The sequence below is a fragment of the Heterodontus francisci genome, chromosome 20 (genome assembly GCF_036365525.1).
Source record: "Heterodontus francisci isolate sHetFra1 chromosome 20, sHetFra1.hap1, whole genome shotgun sequence".
Taxonomy (NCBI): domain Eukaryota; kingdom Metazoa; phylum Chordata; class Chondrichthyes; order Heterodontiformes; family Heterodontidae; genus Heterodontus; species Heterodontus francisci.
Window position 1 is genome coordinate 65240285 of NC_090390.1, and position 15391 is coordinate 65255675.

At 45.8% G+C, this 15391-nt stretch overlaps 1 protein-coding gene across 4 annotated transcripts in view; it reads left to right on the forward strand.

Moving 5' to 3' along the window:
- The first annotated feature begins 12896 nt into the window (after window positions 1–12896).
- Window positions 12897–15391, forward strand: part of atrnl1b (attractin-like 1b) — a 1082183-nt gene continuing 1079688 nt past the window's right edge. For all 4 annotated transcript variants that reach the window (XM_068052965.1, XM_068052967.1, XM_068052968.1 and 1 more), the window contains exon 1: window positions 12897–13185. In XM_068052965.1, the coding sequence (XP_067909066.1) occupies window positions 12917–13185 (269 nt within the window). In that variant the 5' untranslated portion in view covers window positions 12897–12916. The remainder of the gene's footprint in view (window positions 13186–15391) is intronic.

The window sequence follows — 15391 nt, forward strand, 5'->3', positions numbered from 1 at the left end:
TTTCTGGAGTCGGGACAGTTCCCTCTGTCTCTCTCTCGCCTTCTGAACACCTTTGTGGATGAAGAACCTCTTGATGTTCTCCTTGATTGCTTCCCACCAGTGAACTGGAGACTCAAAGAGGGGTTTCACGGTCCTCCAACCTTTGTAATCCCTTTTGAGTTCCTCAACGTTCTCTGGGGTCAGCAGTGTCGCATTGAGCTTCCACGTCCCTCTGCCAACCCGCTGGTCGTCCTGTAAGTGACAGTCGGCCAGTAAGAGGCAGTGGTCGGAGAAGAACACCGGCTTGACGTCGGTGGATCCGACCGTGACAGCACGGGACACAAACAGGAAGTCAATCCTGGAACGGGCAGACCCGTCCGATCTTGACCATGTGTATCTGCGCTGCGCTCCGTCTGCAGGTTTGCTGAAGACGTCGTGCAGTTTGGCATCCTTAACTGTTTCTATTAGGAATCTGGACGTAGCGTCCAGTTTGCTGTCGTCACTGCCGGATCGTCCAGCCGCATCGATGATGCAGTTGAAGTCACCGCCTAGGATGACCGGCCTGGACGTCGCCAGCAGCAGTGGGAGCTGCTGGAAGACGGTCAGCCGCTCGCTGCGTTGTACCGGGGCGTACACGTTGATCAACCGGAGCGGAGCGTTGTTGTACATCACGTCTGCTACGAGGAGGCGGCCGCCCACCACCTCCTTAACTTCGGAGATGGTGAAGTTACCTCCCCGCAGCAGAATACCCAGGCCGGAGGAACGGCAGTCATTACCCCCCGACCAGATCGATGGCCCGTGGGACCACCATCGCGACCACTGCCTGTAGGTGCTGAGGTGTGGTATTCCACACTCCTGCAGAAACAGTAGGTCAGCTTTGACCTTAGCAAGGTAATCCAAGGTTGAAACACATCGCATAGTAAATTTAATGCTACGCACATTAATGGAAGCAATTCTTACACCCATTTTTTACTAAAAATTAGTTGTTGCTTCCCATACCATTTGTCCTCGCTCGTCCCAGTCCTTCCCCTTCGGGATGTTCCTGCATACCCATCGTATGCGCAAGCAGTTTCACGTTGGTTGGGCTCAGAAACCCCTCCTGATTTTTCATGCAGGGTTTGTGCCGCTCGGGTGACATCGGGGGGGTCTTGTAGGCAGAGAGGATTGGGTTGTCCTCAGCTGCTTCCATCTTAGCACAAACAGGCTTTCTTAGGTTTAAAGAAGAAAGATGACATTTTATTAAACTTAAAAACTCTAATTCGGTTGACGCCCACGGATACACAATGCACTCATGCTAGCATGCATACGTGATACACATATGCAAATAGAGACAGAAAAGAGCAGAAGAAAAACAAAGTGGAAAGGTTTGAGGCAATATCTGAAGACTTTTTTGTTACGGGTCTTTGAGCTCACTGTATAGTCCTTGATTGTAGGTAGTTCTTGCTTTTCGTTGGGACCCTGTATTCTTCTTAAACCTTGTTCACAGTGGGAGACTTTTCTCTCTTGGGGTTCATGTGTCTTCAGTGGGTTTCAGTTCCGTGAGAAAGAGATGGGAGCAGACAGGAGAGGTTGCTTCAGTCCAGCAGCAAAGAGCTTTCTGCCAGTTCACACACTGTCTCTACAATTTAAAACTCCCCAAGTTGGCCAGCAGGGTAGTCACGTGACTGGTATAACCACTTCTGCCTTTGTGTATTCGGTTGGTCAGGGAATGGTTCTTTGTCTACAAACACTGCCTGTTAATATGCAAACATGTCTTTCCAGTCAGGGGCCTGACAACTCCTTGTAAGGCCTTCACTTCTTCCCAGCAACAATTTGAAATTTAATGTCCATGTGGCAAAATTAATGTGCTTCAATCTTGGCAGGTGGGGGCCTGCATGACACTTGAAGTATGAAACTTTAATCTGAGGGCCTTAAGATAACACTTACAATGTTTCCAACCAACAGTAAAACTGTTGTGTGTCTTTTTTTATTTGTTCTTGGGATGTGAGCACTTACTGCCCTTGTGCAGATAGTGAGCTGTTTGAGAGAGAGGGAGAGAGATTGTTGGAAAAAGTTGTGTGTGAGAGTTTGTGTGACCTGTTTTGCTGCCTGCTGCCATGTTAAACCCATTTGCAAAGCTTTCTGAGACCAAATGAAAACCGGATGGGTTCTAGAATTGGGGGGTAAATCCACTCTGCTAGATTACTAACCAGGCAGAGAAAATGAAAATGACCATCCCACCCCTTGTGCTGACACATCGTGGTACCTTGATCGCTAATGAGGGGGCAGACAGGAAAGTGGAGCTGAGGCCACATTCAGATCAGTCATGATCTTATCCAATGGTGGAGCAGGCTCGAGGGGTCGAATGGCCTACTCCTGCTTCTAATTCGTACGTTCCTATAAAGATCCTCAATTGTTGCCAGAACACAGGCATCATCCAGTCAACTGAATTCTGCCTCCCAGTAGTCATAGTATTGCCATAGTGCAGAAATGTCGCTAATGAACATTCCGACATTACCATAGTGAGGGCACTTCAAACACACTTCATAAAATTGCAAGTCCTTCTTCTTGATAATATCAGAAACTAGCAACCCCCATAATGCTGCCAAACACTGCAAATCCTTTCCCCACTTCTGCTAGAGAATCCTCCAGTCCCATATAATAAAACAGAATATGACTTACACAAGTCACTGTAAATCAATGGTCCTAATAATACATTGCAGAACATCTTGAAATTATAGAGAGGTGCAAAAATTAAGGAAATTACAGAAAGGTGCAAAAATTAAGGGTAGTTTTAATGGGGGGCTCTAATTATCCAAACATAGACTGGGATAACAGTAGTGTGAAGGGCAAGAGTTCCTTGAGTGCGTTCAGGAAAATTTTCTACAACAGTATGATGCTAGTCCAACAAGAAAAGAGGGACTGCTAGGCCTGGTTCTTGGGAATGAGGTGAGCCAAGTGGATCAAGTATCAGTAGGAAAGCATTTAGCGGATAGTGATCATTGTATCATAAGGTTTAGGCTGACTATGGAAAAGGACAAAGAGCAATCTAGGGTAAGAATAATTAACTGGGGGAAGGCCAACTTCAATGGATAAGAATGGAGCTGGGGTGAATAAATTGGAATCAAAAGCTGGCAGGAAAACTGGTAGATGAACAATGGGCTACCTTCAAAGAAGAGCTAGTTCAGGCACAGTCAAGGTATGTTCCCTCGAAGGCGAAAAGTAGAGCAAACAAATCCAGAGCTCCCTGGATGATAGAGGTAGAGGTACAGATTAAGATAAAGAAGATAAAGAAGAGAAAGTGTGCTTATGACAGATGCCAGGTAGAAAATACTATTGAGAACCAGGCTGAATATAGAAGGTTCAGAGGGGAAGTGAAAAATCAAATAGGAGCATGAGAAGACACTGGCAGCTAGCATTAAAGGAAATCCCAAAGTTTTCTATAGGCAAAAAATAGTAAAAGGGTGGTAAAAGGAGGAGTGGGGCCGATTTGAGACCAGAAAGGGGATTTACAGATGGAGGCAGAGGGCAGAGCTGAGATATCAAATGAATACTTTGCCTCTGTCTTTACCAAGGAAGAAGATGCAACCCAGACAATGTTGGAAGAGGAGGTAAGTCAGACAATCGAGGGATTTAAAATTGGTAAAGAGGAAGTATTAGATAGGCTGTCTGAACTTAAAAGTGGATAAAGCACCAGGGCCGGATGAGATGCATCCAAGAATACTGAGGGAAGTGAGGGTGGAAATCGCAGAGGTGCTGGCCATAATTTTTCAGTCTTCCTTGGACTCAGGGGTGGTGCCAGAGGACTGGAGAATTGCAAACGTTACACCCTTGTTCAAACAAAAGGTGTAAAGATAAGCCCAGCAACTACAGGCTAGTCAGTTTAACTTCAGTGCACAAAGAACAGGACAGCACAGGAACAGGCCATTCGGCCCTCCAAGCCTGCGCCGATCTGGATGCCTGCCTAAACTAAAACCTTCTGCACATCCGGGGACCGTATCCCTCTATTCCCATCGTATTCATGTATTTGTCAAGATGCCTTTTAAACGTTGCTATCGTACCTGCTTCCACCACCTCCCTTGGCAGCAAGTTCCAGGCACTCACCACCCTCTGTGTAAAGAACTTGCCTCGCACATCCCCTCTAAACTTTGCCCCTCTCACCTTAAACCTATGTCCCCTAGTAACTGACTCTTCCACCCTGGGAAAAAGCTTCTGACTATCCACTCTGTCCATGCCTCTCATAACTTTGTAAACCTCTATCATGTTGCCCCTCCACCTCCGTCGTTCCAGTGAAAACAATCCGAGTTTTTCCAACCTCTCCTCATAGCTAATGCCCTCCAGACCAGGCAACATCCTGGTAAACCTTTTCTGTACCCTCTCCAAAGCCTGCACGTCCTTCTGGTAGTGTGGCGACCAGAATTGCGCACAATATTCTAAGTGTGGCCTAACTAAAGTTCTGTACAGCTGCAGCATGACTTGCCAATTTTTATACTCTGTGCCCCGACCGATGAAGGCAAGCATGCCATTTGCCTTCTTGACTACCTTATCCACCTGCATTGCCACTTTCAGTGACGTGTGGACCTGGATGCCCAGATCTCTCTGCCTGTCAATACTCCTAAGGGTTCTGCCATTTACTGTATACTTCCCACCTGCATTAGACCTTCCAAAATGCATTACCTCACATTTGTCCGAATTAAACTCCATCTGCCATTTCTCCGCCCAAGTCTCCAACCGATCTATATCCTGCCGTATCCTCTGACAATCCTCATCACTGTCCGCAACTCCACCAACCTTTGTGTCATCCGCAAACTTACTAATCAGACCAGCTATATTTTCCTCCAAATCATTTATATACACTACAAACAGCAAAGGTCCCAGCACTGATCCCTGCGGAACCCCACTAGTCACATCCCTCCATTCAGAAAAGCACCCTTCCACTGCTACCCTCTGTCTTCTACGACCGAGCCAGTTCTGTATCCATCTTGCCAGCTCCCCTCTGATCCCATCTTTTGTATCAGTCTGCCATGAGGGACCTTGTCAAAGGCTTTACTGAAGTCCATATAGATAACATCCACTGCCCTTCCTTCATCAATCATCTTCGTCACTTCCTCAAAAAACTCAATCAAATTAGTGAGACACGACCTCCCCTTCACAAAACCATGCTGCCTCTCGCTAATAAGTCCATCTGTTTCCAAATGGGAGTAAATCCTGTCCCGAAGAATCCTCTCTAATAATTTCCCTACCACTGACGTAAGGCTCACCGGCCTATAATTTCCTGGATTACCCTTGCTACCCTTCTTAAACAAAGCAACAACATTGGCTATTCTCCAGTCCTCTGGGACCTGACCTGTAGCCAATGAGGATGCAAAGATTTCTGTCAAGGACCCAGCAATTTCTTCCCTTGCCTCCCTCAGTATTCTGGGGTAGATCCCATTAGGCCCAGGGCACTTATCTACCTTAATGCTTTGCAAGACACCCAACACCACCTGCTTTTTGATAATGAGATGACTGAGACTATCTACACTCCCTTCCCTAGGCTCATCATCCACCAAGTCCTTCTCCTTGGTGAATACTGATGCAAAGTACTCATTTATTACCTCACCCATTTCCTCTGGCTCCACACATAGATTCTCTTCTCTGTCCTTGAGTGGGGGTAACCTTTCCCTGGTTACCCTGTTGCTCTTTATATACGTATAAAAAGCCTTGGGATTTTCCTTAATCCTGTTTGCCAATGACTTCTCATAACCCCTTTTAGTCCTCCTGACTCCTTGCTTAAGTTCCTTCCTACTGTCTTTATATTCCTCAAGGGATTCGTCTGTTCCTAGCCTTCCAGCCCTTACGAATGCTTACTTTTTCTTTTTGACGAGGCTCCAAGATTCCCGAAATTTGCCAAACTTATCCTTCTTCCTCACCGGAACATGCTGGTCCTGGATTCTAATCAACTGACATTTGAAAGACTCCCACATGTCAGATGTTGATTTGCCCTCAAACAGCTGCCCCCAATCTAAATTCTTCAGTTCCTGTCTAATATTGTTATAATTAGCCTTCCCCCAATTTAGCACCTTCACCCGAGGACTACTCTTATCCTTATCCACAAGTACCTTATGGAATTATGGTCACTGTTCCCGAAATGCTCCCCTACTGAAACTTCAACCACCTGGCTGAGCTCATTCGCCAATACCAGGTCCAGTACAGCCCCATCCCTAGTTGGACTATCTACGTATTGTTTCAAGAAGCCCTCCTGGATGCTCCTTACAAATTCTGCCCCATCCAAGCCCCTAGCACTAAGTGAGTCCAAGTCAATATAGGGGAAGTTAAAATCGCCCACCACTACAACCCTGTTACCTTGACATCTTTCCAAAATCTGTCAACATATCTGCTCCTCTACCTCCCGCTGGCTGTTGGGAGGCCTGTAGAAAATCCCCAACATCGTGACTGCACCCTTCCTATTCCTGAGCTCCACTCATATTGCCTCGCTGCACGATCCCTCCGAGGTGTCCTCCCGCAGTACAGCTGTGATATTCTCCTTAACAAGTAATGCAGCTCCCCCACCCCTTTTACATCCCCCTCTATCCCGCCTGAAGCTTCTAAATCCTGGAACAGTTAGCTGCCAATCTTGTCCTTCCCTCAACCAAGTCTCTGTAATAGCAACAACATCATAGTTCCAAGTACTAATCCAAGCTCTAAGTTCATCTGCCTTACCCGTTATACTTCTCGCATTGAAACAAATGCACTTCAGACCACCAGTCCCGCTTTGCTCCGCAACATCTCCCTGCTTGCTCTTCCTCTTAGTCTTACTGGCCTTATTTACGAGTTCCCCCTCATTTATTTCACTTGCTGTCCTACTGCTCTGGTTCCCACCCCCCTGCCACACTAGTTTAAACCCTCCCGAGTGACGCTAGCAAACCTCGCAGCCAGGATATTTGTGCCCCTCCAGTTTAGATGCAACCCGTCCTTCCTGTACAGGTCCCATCTGTCCCTGAAGAGATCCCAATGGTCCAGATATCTGAAATCCTCCCTTCTACACCAGCTGTTCAGCCACGTGTTTAACTGCACTATCTTCCTATTTCTAGCCTCACTGGCACGTGGCACAGGGAGTAATCCCGAGATTACTCGAGTGGTGGGAAAAGCTCTAGAATAAAATAATTTGAGACAAAATCAATAGTCACATAGACAAATGTGAGTTAATTAAGGAAAGCCAGCATGGATTTCTTAAGGGAAAATCATATTTAACTAACTTGCGGGAGTTTTTTTGAGGAGGTAACAGAGAGGGTTGATGAGGGCAATGCTGTTGATGTGGTGTACATAGACTTTTAAAAGGTGTTTGATGCAGTGCCAACAACAGACCTCTGAGCAAACTTGTAGCTCATGGAATAAAAGGGATTGTAGCAACATGGATATGAAATTGACTGAGTGACAGGAAACAAAGAGTAGTGGTTAATGGATGTTTTTTGGGCCGGAGGAAGGTTTGTCGTGGAGTTCCCCAGGGATCAGTGTTGGGACCCTTGCTTTTCCTGATATATCTGAATTACCTAAACTTTGGTGTCCAGGGCGCAACTTTAAAGTTTGCAGATGATATGAAACCTGGGAGCATTGTGAACTGTGAGGAGGATAGTGTAGAACTTCAAAAGGAATATGCCGACAGAAAACTTTGGGATTTCCTTTAACTGGTTGGTGGGATGGACAGACAGGTGGCAGATGAAGTTCAATGCAGAGAAATGTGAGGTGATTCATTTTTGTAGAAAGAACATGGAGAGTCAATATAGAATAAAGTGCACAATTCTAAAGGGGTTGCAGGAGCAGAGGGACCTAGGTTTATATGTGCATAAGTCATTAAAGGTGGCAGGACAGGTTGAGAGAGCAGTTAATAAAGCATACAGTACCCTGGGCTTTATTAATAGGGGCATAGAGTACAAGAGCAAGGAAGTTATGTCGAACTTATACAAGACACTAGCTCGGCCTCAGCTTGAGTACTGCGTCCAATTCTAGGCGCCGCACTTGAGGAAAGACGTGAGGGCATTGGAGAGTGTGCAGAAGAGATTCACGAGAATGTTTCCAGGGATGAGGAATTTCAATTATGAAGTTAGATTGGAGAAGTTAGGACTGTTTTCCTTGGTGAAGAGAATGCTGAGAGGTGATTTGATAGAGGTATTCAAAATCATGAGGGGTCTGGCCAGAGTAGACAGAGAGAAACTGTTCCCACTTGTGAAAGGATTGAGAACGAGAGGGCACAGATTTAAAGTATTTGGTAGTGACACCTAAGTTACAGGATAAAGGTAGCTGGGTGACCGTCAGGGGAGGGAAAGGGAATAGGCGCATAGTGCAGGGATCCCCTGTGGCCGTCGCCCTCAATAATAAGTATACCGTTTTGGATACGGTTGTGGGGGGGGGACCTACCAGGGGAAAGCCACAGCGGCCAGGTCTCTGGCACTGAGCCTGGCTCTGCGGCTCAGAAGGGAAGGGGGGGGAGAACAGGAGAGCGATAGTGATAGGAGATTCAATGGTTAGAGGAACAGACAGGAGATTCTGTGGTTGCGAACGAGACTCCCGGATGGTATGTTGCCTCCCGGGTGCCAGGGTCAGAGATGTCTCGGATCGAGTCTACAGGATTCTTAAGGGGGAGGGGGAGCAGACAGAAGTCGTGGTACATATCGGTACCAATGACATAGCTAGGAAAAGGGATGAGGACCTGAAAAGCGAATATAGGGAGTTAGGTTGGAAGCTAAAAGGCAGGACGAGCAGAGTAGTAATCTCAGGACTGATACCGGTGCCACGTGCTAGTGAGGCTAGAAACAGAGAGCGAGTGCAGCTGAACACGTGGCTACAGAGCTGGTGTAGGAGGGAGGGCTTCAGATATGTGGATCATTGGGATACCTTCTGGGGAAGGTGGGACCTGTACAAGAAGGACGGGTTGCATCTGAACTGGAGGGGCACCAATATCCTGGGCGGGAGGTTTGCTAGCGCTCTTCGGGAGGGTTTAAACTAGTTTGGCAGGGGGATGGGAACCGGAGCTACGGATCAGTGGATGGGGTAGCTGTTGAACAGGCAGATACAGAGTGCAGAGAGACTGTGAGGAAGGTTAGACAGTTGACAGGGCAAAGTTGCAGCCAGTATGATGGGTTGAAGTGTGTCTATTCTAATGCAAGAAGTGTCAGGAATAAGGGTGATGAACTTAGAGCATGGATCAGTACTTGGAGCTGCGATGTTGTGGCCATTACGGAGACTTGGATATCACAGGGGCAGGAATGGCTGTTGGATGTTCCGGGGTTTAGATGTTTCAAAAGGAATAGGGAGGGAGGTAAAAGAGGTGGGGGAGTGGCATTGCTAATCAGGGATAGTATCACAGCTGCAGAAAGGGAGGTCGTCGAGGAGGGTTTGTCTACTGAGTCAGTATGGGTGGAAGTCAGAAACAGGAAAGGAGCAGTCACTTTATTGGGAGTTTTCTATAGACCCCCAATAGCAACAGAGACACGGAGGAAAAGATTGGGAGGCAGATTTTGGAAAGGTGCAGAAGTAACAGGGTTGTTGTCATGGGTGACTTCAACTTCCCTAATATTGATTGGAATCTCCTTAGTGCAAATAGTTTGGATGGAGCAGTTTTTGTCAGGTGTGTCCAGGAAGGTTTCCTGACTCAATATGTAGATAGGCCGACTAGAGGGGAGGCTATGTTGGACTTGGTGCTTGGCAATGAACCAGGCCAGGTGGCAGATCTATCAGTGGGAGAGCATTTCGGTGATAGTGATCACAACTCCCTGACCTGTCCCTCTCCATGACTATGGTAAAGGAGCAGACGGGATGGGAAAATATTTAATTGGGGGAGGGGGAATTACAATGCTATTAGGCAGGAACTGGGGAGTATAAATTGGGAACAGATGTTCTCAGGGAAATGCACGACAGAAATGTGGAGGTTGTTTAGGGAGCACTTGCTGCGACTGCTGGATAGGTTTGTCCCGATGAGGCAGGGAAGGGATGGTAGGGTGAAGGAACCTTGGATGACAAGAGATGTGGAATAGCTAGCCAAGAGGAAGAAGGAAGCTTACTTAAGGTTGAGGAAGCAAGGATCAGACAGGGCTCGAGAGGGTTACAAGGTAGCCAGGAAGGAACTGAAGAATGGACTTAGAAGGGGACATGAAAAAGTCTTGGCGGGTAGGATTAAGGAAAATCCCAAGGCGTTCTACACATATGTGAGGAACAAGAGGATGGCCAGAGTGAGGGTAGGGCCGATCAGGGATAGTGGAGGGAACTTGTGCCTGGAGTCGGAGGAGGTAGGGAAGGTCCTAAATGAATACTTTGCTTCAGTAGTCACTAGTGAGAGGGACCTGGTCGTTTGTGAGGATAGTGTGGAACAGGCTGATATGCTCGAACAGGTTGAGGTTAAGAGGGAGGATGTGCTGGAAATTTTGAATGATATGAGGACAGATAAGTCCCCGGGGCCAGATGGGATATACCCAAGGATATTACGGGAAGCGAGGGAAGAGATTGCTGCGCCTTTGGCGATGCTCTTTGCGTCTTCACTGTCCACTGGAGTAGTGCCGGATGATTGGAGGGTGGCAAATGTTGTTCCCTCGTTCAAGAAAGGGAATAGGGATAACCCTGGGAATTATAGTCTTACGTCGGTAGTGGGCAAATTATTGGAGAGGATTCTGAGAGACAGGATTTATGATTATTTGGAAAAGCATAGTTTGATTAGAGATAGTCAGCACGGCTTTGTAAGGGGCAGGTCATGCCTCACAAGCCTTATTGAATTCTTTGAAGATGTGACAAAACACATTGATGGAAGAGCAGTGGATGTGGTGTATATGGATTTTAGCAAGGCGTTTGATAAGGTTCCCCATGGTAGGCTCATTCAGAAAGTAAGGAGGCATGGGATTCAGGGAAAGTTGGCTGTCTGGATACAAAATTGGCTGGCCCATAGAAGTCAGAGGGTGGTAGTAGATGGAAAGTATTCAGCATGGCGCTTGGTGACCAGTGGTGTTCCACAAGGATCTGTTCTGGGACCTCTGCTCTTTGTGATTTTTATAAATGACTTGGATGAGGAAGTGGCAGGTTGGGTTAGCAAGTTTGCCGATGACACGAAGGTTGCTGGAGTTGTGGATAGTGTGGAAGGTTGTTGTAGGTTGCAACGGAACATTGACAGGATGCAGAGCTGGGCTGAGAAGTGGCAGATGGAGTTCAACCTGGAAAAGTGTGAAGTGATTCATTTTGGAAGGTCGAATTTGAATGCGGAATACAGGCTTAAAGACAGGATTCTTGGTAGTGTGGAGGAACAGAGGGATCTTGGGGTCCATATCCATAGATCGCTCAAAGTTGCCACCCAAGTTGATAGAGTTGTTAAGAAGGCGTATGGTGTGTTGGCTTTCATTAACAGGGGGATTGAGTTTAAGAGCCGCGAGGTTATGCTGCAGCTCTATAAGGCCCTGGTTCGACCACACTTGGAATATTGTGTTCAGTTCTGGTCGCCTCATTATCGGAAGGATGTGGAAGCTTTAGAGAGGGTGCAGAGGAGATTTACCAGGATGCTGCCTGGACTGGAGGGCATGTCCTGCGAAGAAAGATTGAGGGAGCTAGGGCTTTTCTCATTGGAGCGAAGAAGGATGAGATGTGACTTGATAGAGGGGTACAAGATGATGAGAGGCATAGATAGAGTGGATAACCAGAGACTTTTTCCCAGGGTGGAAAGGGCTATCACCAGGGGGCATAATTTTAAGGTGATTGGAGGAAGGTTTCGGGGAGATGTCAGAGGAAGGTTCTTTACACAGAGAGTGGTGGGTGCGTAGAATGCACTGCCAGCGGTGGTAGTAGCAGATACATTAGGGGCATTTAAGTGACTCTTGGATAGGTACATGGATGATAGTAGAATGAAGGGTAGGTAGTTAGTTTGATCTTAGAGTAGGTTAAAGGTTCTGCACAACATTGTGGGCCGAAGGGCCTGTACTGTGCTATGTTCTATGTAAGAGAAGCAAAAGTGACATGAGGAAAAACTTTTTCACGCAATGAGATGTTGAGGTCTGGATTGTGCTACCTGAGAATGGGGTGGAGGCATGTTCAACTGAAGCATTCAAAAGGGAATTCGGCAGTGCCATGAAAAGGAAGAATGTGCAGGGGTATGGGAAGAAGGCAGGGGAATGGAACTGAGGGGATTTCTCTTCCAGGGAGCCAGTGTGGACACGATGGGCCGAATGCTGTGATCCTTGATGTGATTTAAAAATACCATCGAGGGAATCCTGAAAGAGGTATCATCAGAAATTCAGAAAGTGGAAGATCGTGCTGCTTGAACGAAAGAAAGGGAATCACTGACAGTTTTTTAAGAGGAATATGACAAAGTAGGATGTCGTGCCTCGAGGAGAGGCTTTTTTTTGTTTGGAGGGAGTCGCACATGCGCAGCCCTTTAATTAGCTGTGTGGCAGTTGGAGGGGGCAAAGAAAGTTCTGGAGCCGGGTAACCGAGTACTGGACCTGGCTACTGATTCGGAGCTACAAGGATTCCAATAGAAAATTTCCCAACAGAAATAGTTTCTTAATGTGTTTTTTTTAAAGGAATATATACAAAGCTAGAATTCCCTCATGATGAGCAGACTTGGCGTTCCCGTTATCCCGGCGCTTCTCCTCATCGCTCTCAACAAAATCTTGACTGACTTTTTGCAAACGTTTTAAAAGCTCGGCAGTTTACCTGAAGCCTCTCCAATCCAACTGAGCGGCGGTTTCTGTTTTTAATTATTATTTTTTGGCTTTTTGAAAAAAAGGAAAAACGTTTTTTTTAATCATTTGACTTTTTTTTTAAAAAAAGGAAAATCAATTAAAAAAAAATGCCGCTTTGAAAAGAAAAACAAAGTCGTCCTCATTCCGGCTTTCGGAGGGGGCGTCGATTTGTTTTATTGAGGGAGGAGTCCCAGCTGGAGTGGGGGGAGGGGTTGTTTTTGCGGGGTGGAGTTGGGGGGGTCTAAATTTCACAGGTTAAAATGGCGGCTGCGAGTTGCGTTGCGAACCTGCAAACTGGCCTGGGGTTGAGTTGGGGCAAGGGGCCCTCGGCGGCGGCCCGGGACGGCCCAGATCCTTCCCGTTCCGGTGTCTGCTATGCTCTGCTGTACCTGGTGGTGTCGGCCCGTGTGGGGCTTTGCCGAGACTGCGACAAGGCGCCGTGTATCTACGGGAGATGTGTGAATGGGAGCTGCATCTGCGATCAAGGATGGGTCGGCGAGCAGTGTCAACACTGCGGGGGCAGATTCAAGTAAGACGAACTGATTTAATTTGTCTTTTTTTATATATATATATATACACACACACACGTGCGTGTTAATTTAAGAAAATAAAACTGCCTCAACTCATTCTTACATTTAAAAAGTGCATTTTCAACATTGACTGTTTGATAGTAAGGTGCACATCAACCCCTGGCCATCAGTTAGATTTTAAATAGCGTTTCAAGCCGGCGTTTTCATTGTTAATAAGGTTGTAATGTCGGACACACAACAGATCTCGGGCTGCTCGGATCTAGGAGTAACCATGTAGTATCTAAAGTACATTCCTGAACAATTCGTAAATTCCAGCCTTGACACTGATGCATTATTTCCATTGCAGTGAACAAGGATTTTGCTGTTATAGCCGTGGCGTGAACGCGCGTCTCGGGACAATCGACGCAAGATATTTCATCAAACTAAGTTAACCGTAATCATGATTTATAAAGCAGATTGTAGACATAAGTGTTCAGGCCTTTTGCAATGTGTGAATTATTGTCAAGTAGCCTTAAAGTAACAATTGCAACCTCCCGAGCGACTTTGGTGTCTTAGCCATCTTCCGAACAGCACCTTGTCTTCATATTTTCTGTTGCGTGACTGCAAAGTTATTTTTTTCTCTGAATGCCGCTTGATTTTTGACTCCGTTACATTAGGTTCCTTTAATTGTAATAGTTTAATTTGCATACTGCATCTACAAATCGGTTTACCTAATAACATCCCTTTAATCTCTCATCTCTTAAATAATTGATTTTTAAAAATTCCACACGGATAAAATTAACTAAAATTTAGACTTAGCAATTATAGTATTCGCACTGCACAAGGTATTTTAAGAATGAGAAGGTTCAATGAATTTCAGTATTGCTATGTACCGTACCGTACAGAACAACTAGAATTAAAGTCCACCAATTTCCCATCGTTACCCTTTTTCAGGTTTGTTTAAATTGTTCCATAAAATCTTTCTGATTGGATTGAAATTGATCGTAATTGTAAGGGACGTATACTTAAAAAAACCCCCCCACTCCTTTTGAATACTGAAAACAGCTAAAATGCTTGAGTTTTTATATCATTTTTGAAGGTGTCCTATACCTTTTGCGTAAAATTGGTTCATTCTTCTTTCTCTTCACCCGTGCCATGTAATCTCCCCGGATGGCTGGGTTTGCAGATGACCTGTTCCGAATACTTTGCCAATGCTACGGTATAGCTAGATGCTAAAAATTGAGCAGTATGGTCATGTTTGATTTTGGTCCTTTGCTTGCACCTTTCCTTTCAGTCTCACCTTCAGACTGGGCGTTATCTAAACAGGGAAATTACAGGCATAAAGCCATGTTCATGCATTGTTTAGCACAGTGTCACTTCTTAAAGTATATGTGTAAATGAAGAAATTCACTTCATTTTCCACCATTCCGATTCCGGCCACTGAGAGATTCTGTGTTGCATCTGATTACTAGGAAATTGGGTCAAAATGTATATGCTACAATCCGAGATTATAAATAGCAACACCAGTGGATTCTGGGAATGCTTTTTTTATAAAGGGAGGCGGGCAGAGATAAGACTACTTTTACACTAGCGTTGGTAGAATCATGGTTGTTATACTGGCTCACGTGCTAATTAATGTCGCTATTCTAATACAATAATTGCAAATTTGGGTCATAAGATAAAATTGACTTGTAACACAAATTGAAATACTATCAAGATTGTACTACATAACTCGGTATAGCTTTGTTGAAATGATTTTATCACCATTTCTGCATGAAAGATGCTATGTTTGGTGAAGGGGGTGGGAAGAGAGATTATTCCTACTCTGAGAGGAGGTGGGAGGAAGGTCGCTGAGAATGTTTGGAAAGGGTATCCCAAAGCACTTTACATCCAATGAAGTACTTTTGATGTTTGGCTGCTACATTTCCTACATTCAATTCTGCACAAGATGATTCAGCAACAACCTTTTAATGTAATGAAACATTTCAAGGTGCTTCACACGCATTATAGGATAAAATATTACATTGTGCCAGACAAGGAGATATTGTCACGTGACCAAATTCTTGGTCAAAGAAGTAGGCTTTAAGAAGGAATGCTAGGTCGAGAGGCGGACAGGTGTCGGGAGGGTTTCGAGAGCTTAGGACCTAGGCAACTGAAGGTGCAGCCACCAGTGGTGTAGCTAGTAAAATCAGGGACGTCAAGAGGCTGGGGGAAGATTAGTGTTCG